This window comes from Peromyscus leucopus, chromosome 16_21, assembly GCF_004664715.2.
Source record: "Peromyscus leucopus breed LL Stock chromosome 16_21, UCI_PerLeu_2.1, whole genome shotgun sequence".
Lineage (NCBI taxonomy): Eukaryota > Metazoa > Chordata > Mammalia > Rodentia > Cricetidae > Peromyscus > Peromyscus leucopus.
In genome coordinates, this window is record NC_051084.1 from 66,316,684 (window position 1) to 66,336,641 (window position 19,958).

Genomic DNA, 19,958 nt, shown 5'->3' on the forward strand with positions numbered 1-19,958 from the left:
GAATTTGCAAGGACATGGGGATTCTGTGCACAGAATTCAGGATCTTACAGTGTGGGTGGAAAGAGGCCCCGATATCTGATTGGTGCATGGTTGTGCTGAGCAATGCCACAGAAGACATTGTGATGGTTAGCTAACCATCACAAAACAAAATACCAGAAGAACCTGTATAAGTCCTCTTAAAGTTCCCACACATTTCACAGACACGCCTGACTTTCAAATTTTGTTACCATGGCACAATAGAAAACAGCATACATATGAGTCAGTATGCATATACAAATACAGATTTCTATATACGAAACTGAAAAAACACAATTTTCCACTTTAAACATTTTATTATGATGAAAACATCCCCCTCAACACACACACACTCTAACAGATACCCTGATACGTCTGATATTTTTATCTTGTGTGCTACTTTAGTCTATTGCTGCCTTCTCACACATTGGCTGTGACCCATTATATAAACTCACAAGCCTCTAATGCATTATCTCCTGTCAGTTAAAAGACAGACAGTCCACTACAATGTTGACTGTCATTGTCGGGGTTTTCAGTCCTTTGACTGACATGGTCATTTTAATCCTTCCTCTTTACTCTTCTTCATGATTATTCTGAAATCTTCCTCTCAAGGTATGTGTATCAGAGATAAAAGATACACTCAGGACCAAATATGTAGAACAAATTCTGAAGATTGAACAAAGTCTCCTCCACTAGAAAAGAGAACAAGCAATGTACCAATAGATGAAATGCCCGAAGAGGCATTTGTAAATAATAACAGCCACACCTGAGGCTTCAAGACGAGGGCTGCTTTCCCTACACCATTTTCAGTATAGGAGTTTGGTTTAAAGCTTGTCAGGCATGGTGGTGTACACTGGTACTCCTGGTACACGGGCTGAAGCAGGACGTTTGTGAGTTTGAGGCCATTCTGGCTTACACAGGAAGTTCCTGTCAAAGGAAGGAAGGAAGAAAAGGAAGGAGGGAGGGAAAGAAAGAGAACGGAGTGGGGAAGAGAGACGGAGGGAGGGAGGCCAACTTGCTGAAGGAAACTCAGGCCCAGTGATGTGATATGATTTATGGAATTCCCAGCGGTACGGCTTCTGCATTCACAGAGCCTTTGAGAGTGTTTGCGGGCAGTGAAGAATCCCCAGTATTGCTGCACATATGTGATGCTCAGCTCTGTTCTGTAGTATGTTCAGCTTGTCGGCAAAGTGTGTGTGTGTGCATCCTGAACATCTATTGCTATGAACCATGGGTTTGGTAGTAGAGAAGCTCCCAATTTGAAGATAGTTCACAGGCTTCTTAAATCAAGGCCCTAATCCAGGGATAGGTGTATGGTTGCATGGTAAAAACACTCACTTGATTTAGGAAGGGTCTTGGCTTCGATCCTCAGAGCATGATGGAGAAGGAGACAGAGACAGACAAACAGACAGACAGACAGACAGATGGGGGCGGGGTGGGGTGGGGCTAGAGCCCTGTGGGAGGAAACAGAATAAGCAGGGTTCTTACAGTAGCGCACATGTATATCTGGGACAGTTTACTATTATCTACCAATTTTCAACCATTTGCAATGGGTACCAAGTGTGAAAAAAAAATAAAACAAAAGAAACTTTTAACAATCGGGGCATTTATATCCACTGGCTTCAGTTTCCTTTGAATTTGAGAGCTCTGTCTGTTTTCCTCTAATAGGCAATGTAGGTTTTCTGTATATTGGATTAAGGTTCCTAAATGGGATTTTGTGGAACCTTAGTTTCATAATCTATAAAGGTGTTCCACTATCAACTCAACCTAGGGAACAATATATACTACACTAGACTCTCTCTTGGCCCCAATAAGTATAGATACACACACACACACACACACACACACACACACACACACACACACACACACAGCACTGAAATTATTTCAGTAACAGTATTGTTTCACCCAGATTTTACCAAAATTTCACCAGCATTAAAAAATGCTTCGGCTGCTGAGACGAGGTTGGCTAGATGGCTCAGAGGTTAAAAGCACTGGCTGTTCTTTCACAAGATCCAGGTTCAATTCCCAGCACCCACATGGCATCTCACAACCTTCTGTAGCTCATATCCGAGGGACCCTCTTCCAGTCTCTGCAGATACTTCACGTACATGATGGCACAAACATATGTGGAAGCAAAGCATGCATGCACACTCTTTAACAAACACCCAGAGGGACTGTTGACATGGCTCAAGAGAAAGAGACTCTGCTGCTCTGGCAAAAAAACTGGGTTCAGCTCCCAATATTCAGGTCAGGTGATTCACAACTACCTGTAACTCCAGTTCTAAGAGACCTGCCACTGTGCACACCCACGTTCGTGTATACATACTCACGCACAAGCCTATACATAATTAAAAACAAAGGTAAATCTTTTTAAATGCCTTGAGTCATATAAAGCTGCTATCCTGTGAAAACCACGCTGTCTCAGAGGAAAACACACTCAGCTATCTGGGTTTGGACCCCAGGTATATTTGTCGGGCATCTAGCCAATGCCCATCCCTATGGCGGTATGTTCATGGGAGGCACTTGCGTCTCTCACACCAAAGCTCTGGAAAAACTCAAGGACAGAATCGGAAATGAAAATTGAGGAGTAAACCAAATACCACTGAACTCTAGTTTGAGGTCATCCGCGGCAGCAATGACGTAAATAGCGAGCCACTTGTCATTTGCGAAGAACCTCTCTCCGGTTTCTATACTAGACCCCAGTGAGGGCAGATCCACACCTTATTCCCGGAGTGACTAGCACAAGGTACTAATTTGAGCGATAAAAGCATGCAAGCCACCTAGCGTGGCAGTTTCTCAGGACCTATAAAAGTGGCTGAAGCACACACAGTCCAGGTCCCTCCTTCCCTCCGGAGCAGCGTGTCTCTCTGCACACCCTGACAAAAGCGTGAATTGGCCGCCACCATCCACCTTCACTTCTCACATGATAATAAACAGCAATTTCAAGCTGTCAAATACAGCCAGGCTCCCTGTTGTAACCTGGTGATTACAGAAAGAAAATAACATGGGTTGGCCTCAAAGGCTTAAGGAGAAAATGCAACTAAACCCACTAGCCAGTCCTGAGTGGAGTATTAAGTAACTAACACCCCCCCCAACCTGTTTACTGTCCTGAACATCTCACAACCCTCTGTGGAAGAGTTCTAATCACAGTGGGTCAAGTGAACCCAAGAGAAAGCAGGCCACAACTAAAAAGAGGGGGAAAAATTCCTGTTAGTCAGGAGATGGACACTTGCCCTTTCTCCATCTGCAGCCCACTCAGCACCCACTCAGAGTGGGAAACACTTGTTGAACAAATGAGTGAGTGAACGGAACGAGCCTGCAGATTGAATGAGTGAGTGAAGATCCTTGCCCACCATCTGAAGGTTTGGCTCTAAGATCATGAGGAAACTCTTCTGCCCTCAAGAAGCAGATGAGCACACAGATGTCCCTCAGTAGCCTCCTTCAGATACCCAAATCCCTATGTGTTCAGGTCTTCTCCAGAAAAATGGTGCAAGCGTTTGCACAAGGCCTGTCCTGCACGGCACACTGTCTCAAAGGCTCTGTGCATAGTTGTCATTCCGAGTTGTTTAGGAAATAATAGTGACAGACAGGTCTGCACGTACTCAGTTCCCACACAGGACCTTCCCTGCCGCTTTTCATCTGCGATTAAAGATGTGGGTATGGAGCACACAGACACAGGAGGCCCTGGAATATGAAACTCCCGACAGTTTTTAGAACCTGCTGAATTTGGTAGAAATGTTCTCCCTCTCATCGGGCCTCCGTTTTGTTGCACCATCTGGGCCCTGATTTAAAAAAAAAAAAAAATGTTTGTGAAGTTTCATGTAGGAAGAGATATGGAGGGAGGGAAGGAGGAAGGAAGGAAGGGAAAGGAGTGAATGAAGGAAAGAGAAGAAGAAAAGGGAGAGAGGGGAGGGGAGGGGAAGGAAGCGAGGCAGAATGAGGACACAGTGGTGGTGACTGTGCATGTGTCTCTCTGTGCTGTATCTCCATATTAAGTCATAAAACACTGCCCCTCTAGACAGATGAGAAGAACTGTCTGTTCCTGAACACCACCTCCTATTTGTTCCCCTTTCCTGTACACAGAACCGAGTTTCTGAGTGAGTTTGTAATTCAACGTGATAACCAGTCTTTCTGGGTCCTGGAACTCACTCCTGTCACTCACTAGATGAAGCTGTAGGATGAGTCACACATGCCGAGGTATTCCACACCGGTCTCAACACGCCCGGAAAGGGCTGGCATCGGGATCCCAAAGAAAATGAGAAAAGGTCAGGCCAGGAACCATAAAGCAGACAGTGGTGAAGGATGATTGGCATGTGAGCTCTCAAAGTTCTTGATGATCTCCCCTCCAGTGATGGGCATGGGGCGGGGGGGGGGGGGGGACGGAGGACGGGGGACATTCTCACTTGTCTATTAACCTTGTAGGCAACAACTGGCTTCATACTCCTTGACAAATCCCACTGTCTTATGGGAATGACTAATTCACAAAGGTTAACTGGAGGATAAGGAACTGAAGAGTGAGAGGGGTGTGTGTGTGTGTGTGTGTGTGTGTGTGTGTGTGTGTGTGTGTGTGTTGTTCCCCTAAGCCTAATTCCATAACTACATATTGCTACTCTTGTTGTATAATTAGAATTTTGATTATAACATCAGATGGCTAGATGACTTGTTTCCATCTTGACCTCAATAACAGAATCTACCGACGTGCTTTTACTGGTTCTCTTTCACCATAGGTGAGGAACAGAGCCTTGGTGGCAGAGACCTACTACGAGACATAAAATCAGACCCATCTCTTCCTGGCTATTTTAGATGGTTTCTATCCACCGCTTTGTATCTGGATTCAAATGCTGACAGCTCTCAAGAATCACACAGTTTCAGAGCTGGAAGGCATCTTCATCTCACCAACTATCTCACAATACTTAAATAATTATAAAGTAATTATTGGTGCTGGCGATTTCTCTGTTCTATGAAGGATGCTCACCGGAGTGCTGACAGTAATCATGTAGCCAACAATACAACACCCAATAAAGGAAGAACCCAAAGCGTCTGCAGTTTCCCTCTGAGTCCAGAGCACAGGCCTTCGGGCAACCCACGCTGACCACTCAGACGAGGGGGGCGCCGTAGGAAGGGTTCCCAGCAGGCACTGTGGGTCGTGCTTTCCTTTACATTGCCATAAAGACAATTTGCGGGGTTCATGAAAAGAAGAAAGCAGAATTTTAAAGCCTTGCATTCCATCTAAAGGGAGTTGAAATTTCTCTGGCATGGAGACAGTGGAGAGGCAATGAGGCTAATTGCCTGGCAAGGCACATTGCATTTTCACTCCAAGGAATGAGCAATTCGAGCCTGACAGATGACTCCATGCAGAAAAAGAAATATAACACAGACACTCCAACTCTGAGCTAGCCAAATTCGAAACCGCATTAAGGAGGGGACGCTGCAGAATCAAGCGTTCCCGGAAACACCATCCCAAATGACCCATTTCCCTCATTCTGGAACAGGTGCAAGAAAGAATCAGCTCTTTACCAGGAAAGAGGTAACAGTATGGGCCATGTACTCACGCACTCAGGAAGTAGGTCTAGCAGCTCAGAGACCGGCAGTCACCTGGCAGGAAAGTCAGCACTGAACTGCCTACCATGGTGCCCCACCATCACGGGTCCACACCGAAACTCTCCAGCCCCCTTCAGTGACGGTGACCCATCTCCATCTTTTGAAAAGGCAGTCCTGGAGGCCCGAGTGAGAAGCAACTGCCTGATAATGAGAAGCCAATCTGGCCACTGCAGAGCGGCCCACAGCCTCAAGGCTTGTGTGAGGCTATGATTCACCCCACAGTGGGTCTGTCAAGCACGCCTAAGAGAAATTACAGGTTTCTCTTGTCTGAAGCGAGTCCATTCAAGTGAGTCACTTGTTTGTCCTTCGCGTCTTCATCTTTATCTCAGATGATCACATGAGAGTCTGTGTTGCGTCTTCCCTGGTGGAATTAGAACAAGGGTGACAACATGCAAGGTTCTGCCACTATTGTTTATGGTTTTAAGAGGCTATGATTGTATTTTACCTGTACCTATGAATTTGGAGAAAACTGACCGAGAAAGTGGCCGGCAAATTATGAGCTAGTCTCTACTGTGGCGCCAGAGAGATTTATGTTTCTTCTTTTCTTTTTTAGTTTATTTATCTGTGGGGGTGTGTGTGTGTGTGCACACGCATGCATGTGCACCCGCATGCATGGGTGTCATGGCACATGTGGAAGTCAGAGGACAACTTGCAGGAATCATGAGTCCCAGGAATCAAACTCAGGTCATCGGGCTTGGTGGCAGGTGCCTTTACCCACTGAGCCATCTTGCCAGGCACTACTTACTAGTTCTTTTATTTCTATGGAATACGGTAAGTTCCTTGCAGTCTCTCCATGCCAATGGATAATGCAGAGGTAGAAGGTATAGCCTCCACCTGGAGAAAGCGTCACCTGACCCAGCTTCCAACTGACTACTCAGTCTGGATTAGTGTCCTCACCACCAGAGTCCCACATATCCTAATTCTGGTATCTCCTGCTTATAAGCCTTCTTTCCCCAAGTACCATAATTCCTCACTTAGAAGTTATGGGGGGGGGGTGACAAGAAAGAGTAATAAGTGAGAGGTAGTTGTGTTACACAACTCAGAGCAATGCAGGTCAAGGAAGCAACATTTGTAGAAATGGGTCAGTTCTATGTAGGTCATTAAGTACTGGGCCATTTGTGATTCAGGAAAAAAAAACAGTCTCAAGTGGTTGTGTAATCAAAGGACTTTATTGAACAAACATATTTACCGAATACACTCTGTTGTAAGACACTTGGTTGCCCTATCAGCATGCAAAAGAAAGTTACAAAGTGGTTATCAAATACAAAGCCAGCCTCTTCCTAAAGATTCACAAACTTATCTGGAAAAGAAAACATATAGAAAGAAAAAACCAAACGAAACACACTATATAGCACAGTAACTATTCCTGGGAAGTGAAGAGCACAGATTGTAAATGCTATAGGAAAGTACGTCGGAGAGCAGTCAGGAAAGACCCCTCAGAGACAGCAGAAAGGAAAGTCAGCCTTAGAAACACCACAGAATGAGGGGGGCCCCATGGTAGCCCCAAGGAACTATGCATTATGATCTGGCAACACTGGATAGCAGGCTCATTCCATGAGCCCCAGTGGGTTTGACTGGCTAGCTCTGTGTAACCTCGATGCTACACAGACAAAATCAAATGCTTCATTGTTTTATTTAGAAGTCAATTAACTTGTTCCCAAGAGGATATCTTCATTCAAACTCATGCCAAAGGCCATGGCTGTGTGTTTATTTGTGTATGTGTGTATATCTGTATGTGCATGTATTCACAGGCACACTAATAAAAGAAATGAACATTTTAATGAGCAGTTATTATTTCCAATTACTGTCATAAATACTTTACTCTTTTGAATCATTACAATAATCCTAGGAGGTAGACTCACTAGCCCCCACTCACAAATGAGGAAACCAGATTCTAAAGAATTTAAGCGATTTTCCAAGGAGGGCCGTGTAATGTGTCCATCCAAGTCACAAAGCTGCTTCAGAACAGTGTCTTCTTGAGTCATCTGACCTTACCACATCTTTGTGAGATGTGAGAAGCATACTGCAAGTGTCTTTATTGAGGGTCACACAAGTCACCTTAGTCTGTGTAGTCCCCTGACCTCTTTCAAGATGCCGAAGTGGATTTTGGACTATGGGAGAGAAGGCTAGAGTTCTTCAAGAGATTCCCTAGAAATGCCAGGGGCAGGGGTCCTCTTAGCATCCACAGGCCTTGCTTAGTTAGTGATTTCACCCTCCGGTCACAGAGTGAGTGCACCTGAGCTGAGTGCTTTCAAGCCCGACACACCTGCTCAACACATAATACAAACAAAAGATGATTCCCTCCCTCTCTCCTTGTGCACAGGGTTCTCATCTCCACATGGAACAACGCTTAGCCTTTTCCAAGCTGAGTGCACATCAGCCTTCTTCTACCTATTAGCCACATGAGACTCCACCTTGACTTCATCACATTGACCGCCAGCAAGTGATAGTTCTCATGATGCTGCCATATCTGCACTGAGGATACCAGCACTGTGTCGTCTACCCCATCTTCTTCATTTAAAGAGCTCCAGGGATACACCGGAGTGTCACTAACTAGACCACTTCTGATACATGAAAAGGGTGCCATGCCCCAACATAAGCACAGCACTGGAAAGATGACTTTTTCTAGCCGGTACATTCTTTCCCATCTTCTAATTCATCTTCCTGGTAACTGTGCCCTCTCAGGCTTCCCTACTTAAAGGAAGTATTTCTTTTTTGTGTTAAGTGCGTGTGGGTAGGCTGGGGAGAGGGCTAACTGCTAAGAGTCCCCATTGTACGAGCATGAGAACTTACTTCAGATCCCCCAATCCCACACTAAAACACAGATACAGCCGTGCCCACCTGTAATCTGTGGGTGGCGGGTAAGGGGAGGTCACTGAGGCTTGCTGGCTGGAGTCCAGCTCCAGGTTCAGTGAGAGACCCTATCTCAAAGAAATAAGGCAGAGAGTCACTGAGCAGGACAGCAGACATCCTCTCCTGAATTTCGAGGGCACACCCGCACATGTGTGCAGACACCGCCCACACACAAACAGCAAACACGTTCTCACACACACACATGAAGGAGAAAGAGAGCTACTCACCCGCAAAGTGAGCCTCACTTGCCCGTGTGTGTTTTGTTGGGGTTTTAACTGGGGTTTTTGCTGTGGTTTGGTTTTTATTTGGGGGGAGGGGTGTTTGTTTTATTAGAAGAGCGTCGGCCCATTGAGAACTCACCATGTAAACCAAAGTGGCCTCCAACTCAGAGCATCTCTCTGTGTCTCTGCCTCCCAAGTGCTGGGGTTCCAGCAGTGCCCTTCATGCCCAGCCTCCCACCTGGGGTAGAACATCAAGAATACTGGCCTCAGGATAGGACAACGGCTTGGGCATCTGTCTGTATCCCTTTGTCTGTAACCCCTGCTTTTCTTCGGGGGCAGCCACCTGTGGACCTGCTTTGGAGAGGCCTTCTACTGCCCAGCCTTGTTCTCTATCAGGTGACATCTGCTTTGAATGTTGAATATGTTCACATACAGCTAGGGAAATGAACAGCACAGGGCTTGAAATCTATGTCCCCTCCCTCATCCAGGTTTCAGCAGCCTCTCTTGTCTGAAGGTGCAAGCAGAAAGCCCCTCAGAGGCCCCATGCTCTGGAAGAGAAAGTGGAGCTCTGCAAGCCAACAGAGTTGGCCCAGGCTAGCAGAGCCATGACTTACAGGTCCAGGCTTCCACCTCATCTTAAAACAGGCATCAAGTCCGATTCAAACACTATACTTTTCACTTGGTTCACTAGCAAAGAAGTTGCATTACACATCCAAGCCAGGCTTGGCCATCTAATCAATTTGACCTTGAAAAAGTAGAATATACTGGCAGAAGCCTCCCGCTATACAGAGAACCAGCTGTGAGTCACTTAAAGTCAGTCCAACTGTTGGAGACTATTCTTCAGGGTGCTCATGTAGAATCCAACACGTTGCATCCTGGGCTGCCTTTGCTGAGACAAGCCAAGCTCTCTCCCTGACGATAATTTATGACCCAGCAATGTGGAGGTGGAGGCACCAGTGAGACCCTGTCGCTGTGACCCACTTTGTCTTCCTATCCCTTGCAGATGCTTAGTGTGTCGTATACAGGTTTGCAGTTGGTGGGCAAGACGTGTTTAGAAGCACGGAACAGCTTCTATAAAAGGGCCTTCATGCTTTCCACATGTCACCCCCTCCTCCATCAGCTCTGAGGTGTGGGAGGCTTCCTTCAAAGTACCCAGTGGCAAGAGGACAGGAGTTAAGTGCATGCTTCCTCAGGCACTGCCATTCCAGGAATGAGCAACCTTGTCAAAAACAGAAAAATCACAGCTTAAACATTCAAGTAGCAAGACACGGATGCTTCACACTTGCACGCTGACTCTGCTCTGTACAAGCCTCTTTGGTAGAGTGCAGCTGCCCAGCGCACAGTCTCTTCCTATAAGGCTCTCTGGAACCCAGGAAATTGTCTTGTTCTATTCCCCACAGGAGCTGAGTCTCAAGCCTTGCCTTTCTCTAACATGAACCACTTCATTTCAGGAATGGGGTGAGGCAAGATCTCAGGTAGCACAGGTTAGCCTCAAACCTTTTATGTAACTGAGGATGACATCACAGTCGTGATCCTCCTGCCTCCCCCTCCCAGGTGCTGGGATTGCAGATGCATGTGTTAAACACAACGGAACCCATTTCCTTTGAAGTATAACTTCTCTCAGAAAAGAACCATGTCTCTCTGCAAGGTCTTGGGCTATGGTCAAAGCCGAAAAGGCTGCTGGAGCCTGGATGTGTTAAAGTAGGGGATGGGAGACTCACTTTACATACCACAGTTCTCTCTCTGCATCTCTCTGTTTCTCTGCACTCTGTGTGAGTCCTGGTCTGTGTGTACATCATCCTTTCTGTGTCATTCTGCACTTCTCTGAGTCCCTCATATACCTCTCACACATACTTCCCATCTCTGTGAGTCTTCCCAGGGATGTGGGCGCTTCGGTATGTTTGTGTGCTTGTCTCTGCCTTCCACCGTGTTGTTCTAGAGCACTCTGTAGCTGGTTGGCTCTCTTCCAAACCTGAGTTACTGTGTCCCTCTACATGGCTCTAAATTAATTTCTCTACGGCTTATTCCTCTAAATCTAGTTCCCTATGACTCTGTCCAGCTTCTATGTCCTCACCCTGAGGCCTCTCCCCCATATTGTCAGTCATAATTTCTTGACCTTTTAAGACTAGGGAAAGGAAAAGTAGGAGATTTGGTGACGTTGCTGATGCAAGATGTCCTGAGATTAGAAAACAGAAGAAGAGATGGGGCAGAGGGATCCAGGAAGAGAGAGGATCCCTCCTCAGCCCCCTTAAGCACACCCAGGCTGGGTCATAAGCCTTCTCAGATATGCCTTATTGTTTTATGGGACAAAAATTTTAGCAACCCAAGAATGTGCCTTACCAAGACAAGAAGAAGAGAATTTATTTCTAATGACAATCAAAGAAATGCCATAAGCTCAAAGCTCACTTGGCGACTCTTTTACTGCATACTCACCTCCCGTGTTAGGGATGTATCCTGGTTGGTTAGCTTGGCCCTTTGGTAGGGTGGCAAGAGAATTCAGAAGATAGGTCCTGTTGAAGACAAAATATGATTGCATTTATCATCCCCAGTCAGTCTGCAATGATCACGGTGATTCTGGGTGCCCAGAGAATCTGAGGCATGGGAAGCTATTTTACCCTGTCACACCACCTCCTCCTTTCCTGTTTATATGAAAACTAACAACATAGTGAGTGACGGGCTTGTCTAGGGGGTCCTTCTCTACCATAACCTGGCCCTAGAGAATTCCAAAGAAGGATGAGGAGGAGAGGAAAGAAAAGAGAGCACTCTTTCCTAGGGGAAGGGAGTGTAGAGGAGATGAGGAGAGGGGTGGGAAGGGAGAGGAGAGGGGAGAGAGGGTGGAGAGAGGAAAGGAGCCTGGTGCCCTGCACTTCTGTACAGCTGTTCTACTCAGATCCTCAAATTTAAAGTCCCCCCCTACCCCTTTGTGATGCTCATGTGCCAAAGGATCTTTTGGGTATGTTTTAGACATGTGTTGTCTAAAGAGTCAAGACATTTACACATTGCCAGATCTGTGGCTACCTGAGCGCAGGCTAGCTCATCTTGTCAGCTACAAAATGAACACAAGAACGTATGTTGTCTTGGGTGTTGGGGAACTGGGACTGGTCCTGTCCAGACGGGTACCATGAAAGGTGAGTTAAATCTGCACTGTAAAAGATTGCTACCAGGGATTAGAGGCCCTCAAAGCAGAACAGACAAATGGATGGTAACTCCACTTCTGTACTCTGGTGAGGGTGTTAAGGCTAATGACGGGCAATGGCCTAGAGCTGCTGAGCAGACTGAAGGAAGAAATGCCAAATGAAGGGTAAATATATGTTGTACTTAGACTAGAGGCTCTTAACCCTGGCCACAGGGCAGAATCACTGCAGAGCTTAAAATAAGTGCTTAGGCTCAAGCCTCGAGAGTTTCTGGTATAATTTCTGGGTGAGGCCTGGATTGTGGTTTGGTGTGGGTTTTTTGTTTGTTTGTTTGTTTGTTTGTTTGTTTGTTTGTTTGTTTTTGTTGTTATTTTAAGCTTCCAAGATGTTTCTAAGATACAGCCAACATCAAAAACCACTGACTCGGACCATTAACAATAAAGAAGGGCTAGGTGTCTTTCTGACTTATGTAAATCAAGAGAGGTGGAGAAAAATGACTTTTTCTTAGGCACCAAAGGCCAGAATTTCTCTACGGTGGCCTGAATAGATCATTCTAAAACCACACATGGAAAGGACCAAGGCCACTACTTTGAAGAGAGTTGAAATACTCAGGCCAAGTCAGAGAAGAGAGCCTGTAGTGGTGTGAATGAGAATGGCCCCTGTAGGCTCACAGAGTTGAATACTTGGTCACCACGGAGTGGCACTCACTATTTGAGAGGATTAGGAGGTGTAGCCTTGTTGGAGGAAATGTCTGTTCTCAGTAAATTTGCCCCTTTTTTTAAGATGGGAGAGAATATAGAGAAGTCGGTAATCTCCTGGGAAGGACTAAGAAAGTGACCAAAGCTTGGCTACGTGTAAAGAGGAAGAGGATAGGAAAAGAAAGGGGAGGTGGAGATAAGCAGGAAGAAATGGGGTGGGAAAACAGATACAGAAATGAAAAGTGATGCACTCAGCCATGGGTGCCCAGGCACACAGCTCTACAAGGCCAAGGAGTGGCAGGTGATGAATCAAAGCCACAGATCACCTTCTGTGGTTGGGTACATTCCTTAGGTTAACCCTGAGTCCCTTTTGCTGATGTGTAAACATTTTCAGTTCTTCCCTCACTCACAACAGTCTTGCATCACCATGAAGTTTGTAAATTATAGAAAGAGAGGATAAGGTAAAGGCACCTCACAGTCCAGTCCCCACACCATGACTGGAGCACCTCCACCACATCCCTGAACTGGCCCTGTGCCTATGCCACTCTGGTAACCATGGAAACTGCTTCCTTGATAATCAAGCTCCTGGGAAGTCCTTTGTATATACCTTTGTATAGGGTTTCAGTGTGTGCTTCCCTGGAATTCTCACACTTTGTGTGTGGTCAACTGAACAATATCAGAGGGGACCAACAGACTGTCCTGGGAGCCTGAGATCGCTCATCTCCTTTCACTTCTCCTTCTGATCACCCTCTTCCTATTTCATGGTTTCCTGTTTCATTTCTCCTTCTAGTCACCCACTTCCTATTTCATACCTACAACACCTGCCACCTTGTCACCCCCCTCGTTATACATTTAAACATTCACCTTCATATTTGGACATCATACTCTATAATGATTCTGAACCCAGGAAAAATCCACACCAAAAGATTTTACACTGCTACCTTGTCAAATGAAAAGAAACAAAGCGTTCACCTCTGATACTCTGGAGATCCATTTGGCAGATGCTACTCGACTCTTTAAGGCTTCTCTTATCTGGAAATTAAACAAAATGGGTTAATAATTAAACATTTATAAGTTAACAATATGCTTGGATGTGGCAAATACTGTGGCAAGGGAACCAGTGGCCAGCTGGGTCCTTTTGGCGGGATTCATCACATGGTGCACTGAGCTGGAGAAAATCAGGGAGATGAGGAGGTCCAGAGGAAGGGCAGCTTCTGGAGCACACATGTGTCTGCAGTCTTAAACATGAATGGACCCAGTGGCTAAGAAGCAAGCTTGCACAAGCTCGTGGATTCCAATTACAGCTTTGGCATTATTTTTTGAACCATTAAAGCAGTCCATCACATCTCATTCGAAATTACTCAAACCTTCTATAAAGGAGATGCAAGGTAACACTGGGTCCAGAACTAAGGAAATGATTATGATGATGATGATGGTGATAATTTTTATGTTTACAGTGTCTTTCTTATCTGTCATCCCATTCTATAAAGAAAATAATCCTGAAAGGCAGATATGATTGTCCCCTGACACTCCAAGATTAAATAACATCTAAACTCAGTCCGCCGCACAGATAAATATCCAGGCCTGGGATTCATGTCCATCCACTGTAGCCCTTCCTGACTCCCTCCCCAGCCCTCTTCTGTTTCTTTTCCTTTCTCCCTTCTGCCAAGGAAAATGCTTCTTTCCAAGGCCCTGCATACGTTGTCTCCAAACTAATGGCGGTGAAAGCCCTCCAGCTCAGGGAGCCTTCATCCTTCCCTGAAGATGCAAAGTCCTTGCTGCAGTATGTAAGGGAGGGAGGCGCTCCTGGCACCCACTGGGATCTTCAAAGCCAGGCTGGCACTTCTATTGGCATTTCCTGCTCTGATCCTTTTTAAAATCTTGAATTTCATAATGTGCATAGTATTCACTTTAAATGTAAGTGCATGTTGGAAGACATGCTCAGTTTTCAACTGATGTTAGGATTTTCAGGACTCCTTATTCCTTTGCATCTATCCATCATGTCTGGTCCCGTGACATTTCCTGCATTTGTCTTTTACATTTTAATTCTAATGAAGAGATTCTGACCTTGACAGAGACTGCATAGCTTGGAATTCTTTGTATCTAACTGTGCCACACAGAGCAACGATGCTGTTGTTTGTTGTGCTGTTATGGTGTCACAGTTACCAGACGCACAACCCTGGCAATTATGACATGCTTCCTGCGTGTTTTCACTTATAAAGTTGCTTTACAGCTTCTTCTTTTAAAATCTGGAACTCACAAGCACTGTGAAGCATGGCTAGCATAGATGCTCCTTGTGGAGGGGTTGGGGTGCATCAAAACACGCCGATTGTAAGCTGAAAATATCTTAAATCAAAATTGCACTTGGTGTACCTATGTACTGAACACCACAGCTTTGTGACACCGTGGAGTGTTGGCTGTTTACCATTGCAAGCTCACGGCTGACTCAAAGCTGTAGCTTACTGCCCCTGCCCAGTCTGGGAAGAGAGTACCATGCTGCAAGATGCTAGCCCAGGAAAAGAGCTCAGTCCAAAATGGTGTTTCTGCTGAATGAGTACCATTTCGCACAATGGTAAACTCAAAAGGGTTGTGAGTTGGAATGTTGTAAGTCTGAGACCATCTACACGTAGAAATATCAAGTATAACTCTGCTGTTTTACCTCTGAGTGACTTTTAGGTTGGCGTAGCATCTTGGTAAGACAATCAAAGGACATTTTTAAAACTCCTCTCACAAACCTTCGATGTTAACTTCAGTGACATCAATACTTTCAAAATATAATACCCTAAAGTGAAGGTGGGTGCTGTGCTTTCAATTTCATTTTGGCGTTGCTCCTTTTTCACTATTTTTTTAGCCTTTTTTTTTAACTTTCTACTTTATGGATGTGGATTGTTTGCATGCATGTATGTCTCTGTACTATGTGCATGCACTGCCCCTGGAGGTCAGAAGAAGGTGTCAGATCCCCTGTAACTGGGATGACTGGGATGTGAGCTACCACGTGAGTGCTGGGAACTGAACCCCTTGGTGTCCCTCATGGAGCAGTTCTGCAGTGCACTAGGGGCCATTCCTGACATACATCCTTCAAATCCAAGAGGCATCCTCCCAAAATAACACTGTGAGATTTAGCTAAAAATTCCGTTTCTGGCTGTGGAGCCTGCATGGGATTGGACTAGGCCCTCTGCATGGCGAGACAATTATGTAGCTTGATCTTCTTGGGGGGTCCCCTGACTGTAGGATCAGAATCCATCCCTGGTGCATGAGTGGACTTTTTGGAGCCCACTACCTGTGATGGGACACCTCGTGCAGCCTTGAGGCAGAAGGAAGGGCTTAGACTTGCCACTATGGGATGTGCTCCCCATGGGAGGCCTTACATTCTGGTGGAGTGGAGGGTGGGTTGGGAGGGGAAGGCTGGGGAGGCAGGAGGAGGGAAGAGGGGGATCTTTGATTGGTGTGTAAAATGGGTGAAAACAATTTCTTAATATAAAAATAATTCTGTCTCTGCCATAAGAAATCAGAGTGGGATCTAGAGCAAGCTGTTTCTTCATCCCAAGTCTCCCTTTTCTCATCTACAAGACAGAGAATAGAAATGGCCTCGATTGTTTTGGGGTTTAGAGCTAAAGTCCATAAAATGTGTATCCTCAAAACAGCTTTAAGGATGATGATAACAATCACCTGCATTAAAAAAAAACCCTGATGGGGCTGAAGAGACAGCTCAGAAGTTAAGAGCACTGGCTGCTCTTCCAGAGGACCAGGGTTCAATTCCCAGCACCTATATGGCAGCTCACAATCTTCTGTAACTCTAGTTCCAGGTGATCCAACACCTTCTGGGCTCTCCAGGCACTACAACACTTGGTACACAAACATCATCTCAGGCAAACACTCATCCATATAAAAATAAATAAAACCTCAAAACAATTTTTTGAAAAAAGAAGGCTGATGCTCTGTTTCAGGTGACTGCACAGATGACTGAGGTCAAAGTTCAATAAGTGTTCTTTAAAAGTCAGCATTTCAGGTCAAGTACTCAATGCAGGAAAGCCAAGAATGGTTCACATACAGTACCTTCGGATCCAGGATTGTTCCAAACACCAGGATGAAGAAGCCCTGTGAAAGATGGAGGGGGAAGAAGATCCATTTATAATACAATGATGGTAAGAATAACAAGTGTGGCATTCATCACATCACTACTATTTTGGCCATAAGGAAAGAACTCTATCTAGTCTTCTCATTCCCTAGTCTAAGGCCACAAGGCCTACTCATGCCCTACTCATTTGTTCAACAGATATTGTCTAAAAAAAATATTCAACCAAGAGTTCTGGCCACTGTAGACACAACAAACTATTGCTTTATGCAGGGACATCTTAGAAACTTCAGGTTGAGTGCCATGAAAATGCTTTTCATTTCTCAGGAGCTGTTGCCCCCAGGATATAATGATTGAAAAAAGATGTATAGGAGTACAGGCTTGCAGTCCCTGAGCAGTAATTAATAAAACACACTTCCACAGCACAAAGAAAAGCAGGCACATTTGGTAGCCCATAACCCCTCACATCATCCATGCAGAGGAAGACCCCGTCTGTGAAACAAAGACCATCTTCCAGAGCTACAATCCATTTGAAGTTTTGTTTTCATATTTTCACATTTCCACTAGTAACAACACAAAACCTCCCTGGAGGAAGGAAATTTCAAGGAAAGGCCCAATCTTCTGATGAGGAAAAGGAAGTTCAGAAGCACAACTTTTAAAAGGCTGTAGACAGCAGCATCCCTTAGACTCACTTCTTGGATGCTGAATGACTTGGGTGGTGGATGGACAGGGAAGGCAAGAAACTGACCTTCCCTGTAGGCATCCCCTTGCTACATCACTCTGGTTTCCCAACTGAATGTGAGCCAGTCAGAGGAATGCGGCTGCCACCATAAAGATGCAGTGAGAACAACAGCCTATTGCTACCACAATTTGATGAAAATGCGGCTGACAGATGGAAGATGACAGGGACCAGTGTGAAGCCAGGCAGTTCATTCCTTCCTCTAATGTATTGGAATGCACTTTCCCATGTAGACAGTCCATAAATACTCAAGCTTGTCCGCATGGAGATTTTATCAAGCTGTATGTTTGTGTAAACTCTTCTTTTAGAAATGCTTACAATTGTTTAATTTTACCTATGATTGACGTGTGTGTAGTTTATGTATATATAACTGTGAGTGGATGTGTGGATGGGTACCACGGCACACATGTAGAAGTCAGAGACTTGTTTTCAGGGGTCAGTTTTGGCTGTCCACACTGTAGAGTTAGGGTCTCTCTTATTTCTGCCATACTGTACACTCCATCCTAGCTGGTCCATGAGGCAATTCTCCAGTTGATCTCCCATCTTCTGGGAGGAGTTCTGGGTAACAGATGCTCACCAATGTATCTGGCTTTTTCCATGTGTTCCAGGATGGAGCTCAGGTTGTCAGGCTTGTGTATCAAGCTCTTTCACCTACTGTGCCATTTTACTGGCTCTCACACCCCTAAGCCTACAGCTGCCACTAACTCTAGCATGAACATGTCATGGTTGACATCAACCATTAGTTTACAAAGTATTATTCTTGTAAATACCCTTGGAACAGATATACATCAGCTTGCTTTGGTACTAGGGGTGCATTTCAAAATCAAAATATGAATGAAATTGACCCAGGAACTTTTTTTTTAATTTAGTGTAGAAGTTTGAATGGGAATGGCCCCCAAAGGCTTATAGGTTTGAATGCTCAGTAGAACTGTTTGGAAAGGATTAGGGGGTGTGGCTTTGTTAGAGGAGCTGTGTCACTAGAGGTGGGCTTGGAGGTTTCAAAAGCCCACCCCACTAGACTCAATTTCTCTCTCTTCTTGCAATCTGCAGATCAGAATGCAGAGCTCTCAGCTACTGCTCCAGCCCCGTCCCTGTCTGCTTCCTGCCATGATGATCATGGATTAATACTCTGAACTATAGCCAAGCCCCCAGGCAAATGCTTTCTTTTGAGAGTTGTCTTGGTCATGGTGTCTCCTCACAGTAATAGAACAGCAACTAAGACATCTAAAAACCACAATTGTAGAATATTTCCTCTGCACAAATTTGTGGGGTTTTGTTTTTGTTTGGTTTTCTGTTTGGGTTTTGGTTTTGGCTGATGGACTAAAAAGTCTGTCTCTCCTCATAGGAGTTTTAATTCCCTGGGGTTGTTTTTATATATTCATATATTCAACCTTTAAAATAATAATTGGCATCAGGCAAAGTAGTCTTTTATCCCAGCACTCAGGAGGCAGAGGCAGGTGGATATCTCTGAGTTTAAGGCCAGCCAGTCTACATAGTGAGTTCCAGGATAGTTAGGACTATATATAGAGAATGTATCAAAAAACAAATAATAATAATAATAATAGGCACAGAACCAGTGTATGTTGATTTTATATTCAGATGTACATATATTTAATAACTTTTTGTGGTCTCTTTATGTGGAGGGGATACTGGGGATTGAACTAGGGGCTTTGAATATGTCAGGCAAGGACTCTACCACTAAACTATATCCCCAGCCTAATAATTTTATTACCCAACCTGAGTCTATATAGCCACAAATATGCAACATTAAAGTATTCCATCAAAATCACTTTTCATTGGTTTATGTCACCTTGTAGGAAGTTCATTCACAGAGTTCAATATCTAACAGAGAATAGATGAAAGAATAAATCTTTTTTAAAAAATCAGCAGGAGCAGATTCTCCCCATCTCTTTCGGGGGACAAAGCATAATGTAAGCAGGTAAGCCTGAAGTCTTCTCCCAGGTTTTAGTCTATTATGCTTTATTCTCCTACTAAAATGGCTTTGGGAGCTGAGGGTGTCTCAAAATCCCACCCAGCCCACAATAGCTCCCAGGGAACACGGGAGAGGAAAGAGGCAGCAGCCACCGTGACACCGGAGGCAGCCACTGACTCCACACTAATACTCCACTCGTGGAGGGGCCGGCTAGGCTCCCGATCATGTCCTGTAGAACAGCTTTAGAAGGACTTGCTTCCTGCATCTTCTGCCTTCCTTCCTGTTTCAGAATCTTGCTTTTACTCAGTCGTCCTCAGCTGCCCCTCACCTTAAGCCCATCTCTGCTGCTGCTTCTCATCCGGTTGATTGTATCTGACCTCAGAGGACCCCAGGCTCTGCTCCCTTTCCTCCCTCACTGAGCATCCCAAGGATGCCCTGCTACAGAGACAGGCAGAGAGTGTATCAAAACAGACAAACAAAGAAGTTTGGGGAGCACATGACTGTTGTTTTTAGTCTAATTCACGTCCCTGTGAATCGGTGCCACTGAATTTTACTGATGGCTGTGTCTATAACCAGCTCACAAAAAAACCTTCCATGAGCCAGTACAAGCCAGTGTAGCTCTGCCTTCTCCTATCCCAGTGTCTAGCCCTCGCTCACACTAGTTGGCAGCTGCCCACTACCTCATA

At 45.2% G+C, this 19,958-nt stretch overlaps 2 protein-coding genes across 7 annotated transcripts in view; both read right to left on the minus strand.

The window, feature by feature from the left end:
• The window catches only part of Adgrf4 (adhesion G protein-coupled receptor F4), a 30,621-nt gene extending 24,681 nt beyond the window's left edge, over positions 1-5,940 (minus strand). For 4 of the 6 annotated variants that reach the window (XM_037199662.1, XM_037199660.1, XM_037199659.1 and 1 more), the window contains exon 1: positions 5,571-5,939. The gene's annotated coding sequence lies outside the window, so the exon portion shown is untranslated. Of the gene's footprint in view, positions 1-5,570 lie in introns of all 6 variants that reach the window. The other 2 variants (XM_028887254.2, XM_037199661.1) reach the window with 2 other exon arrangements.
• Positions 5,941-6,766: 826 nt separating this feature from the next.
• The window catches only part of Adgrf2 (adhesion G protein-coupled receptor F2), a 37,799-nt gene continuing 24,607 nt past the window's right edge, over positions 6,767-19,958 (minus strand). The window contains exons 7-10 of the mRNA XM_028887256.2: positions 16,582-16,623; positions 13,498-13,557; positions 11,127-11,203; positions 6,767-9,912 (exon numbers count right to left, since the gene is read on the minus strand). Of these exons, the coding sequence (XP_028743089.2) occupies positions 11,156-11,203; positions 13,498-13,557; positions 16,582-16,623 (150 nt within the window). The 3' untranslated portion in view covers positions 6,767-9,912; positions 11,127-11,155. The remainder of the gene's footprint in view (positions 9,913-11,126; positions 11,204-13,497; positions 13,558-16,581; positions 16,624-19,958) is intronic.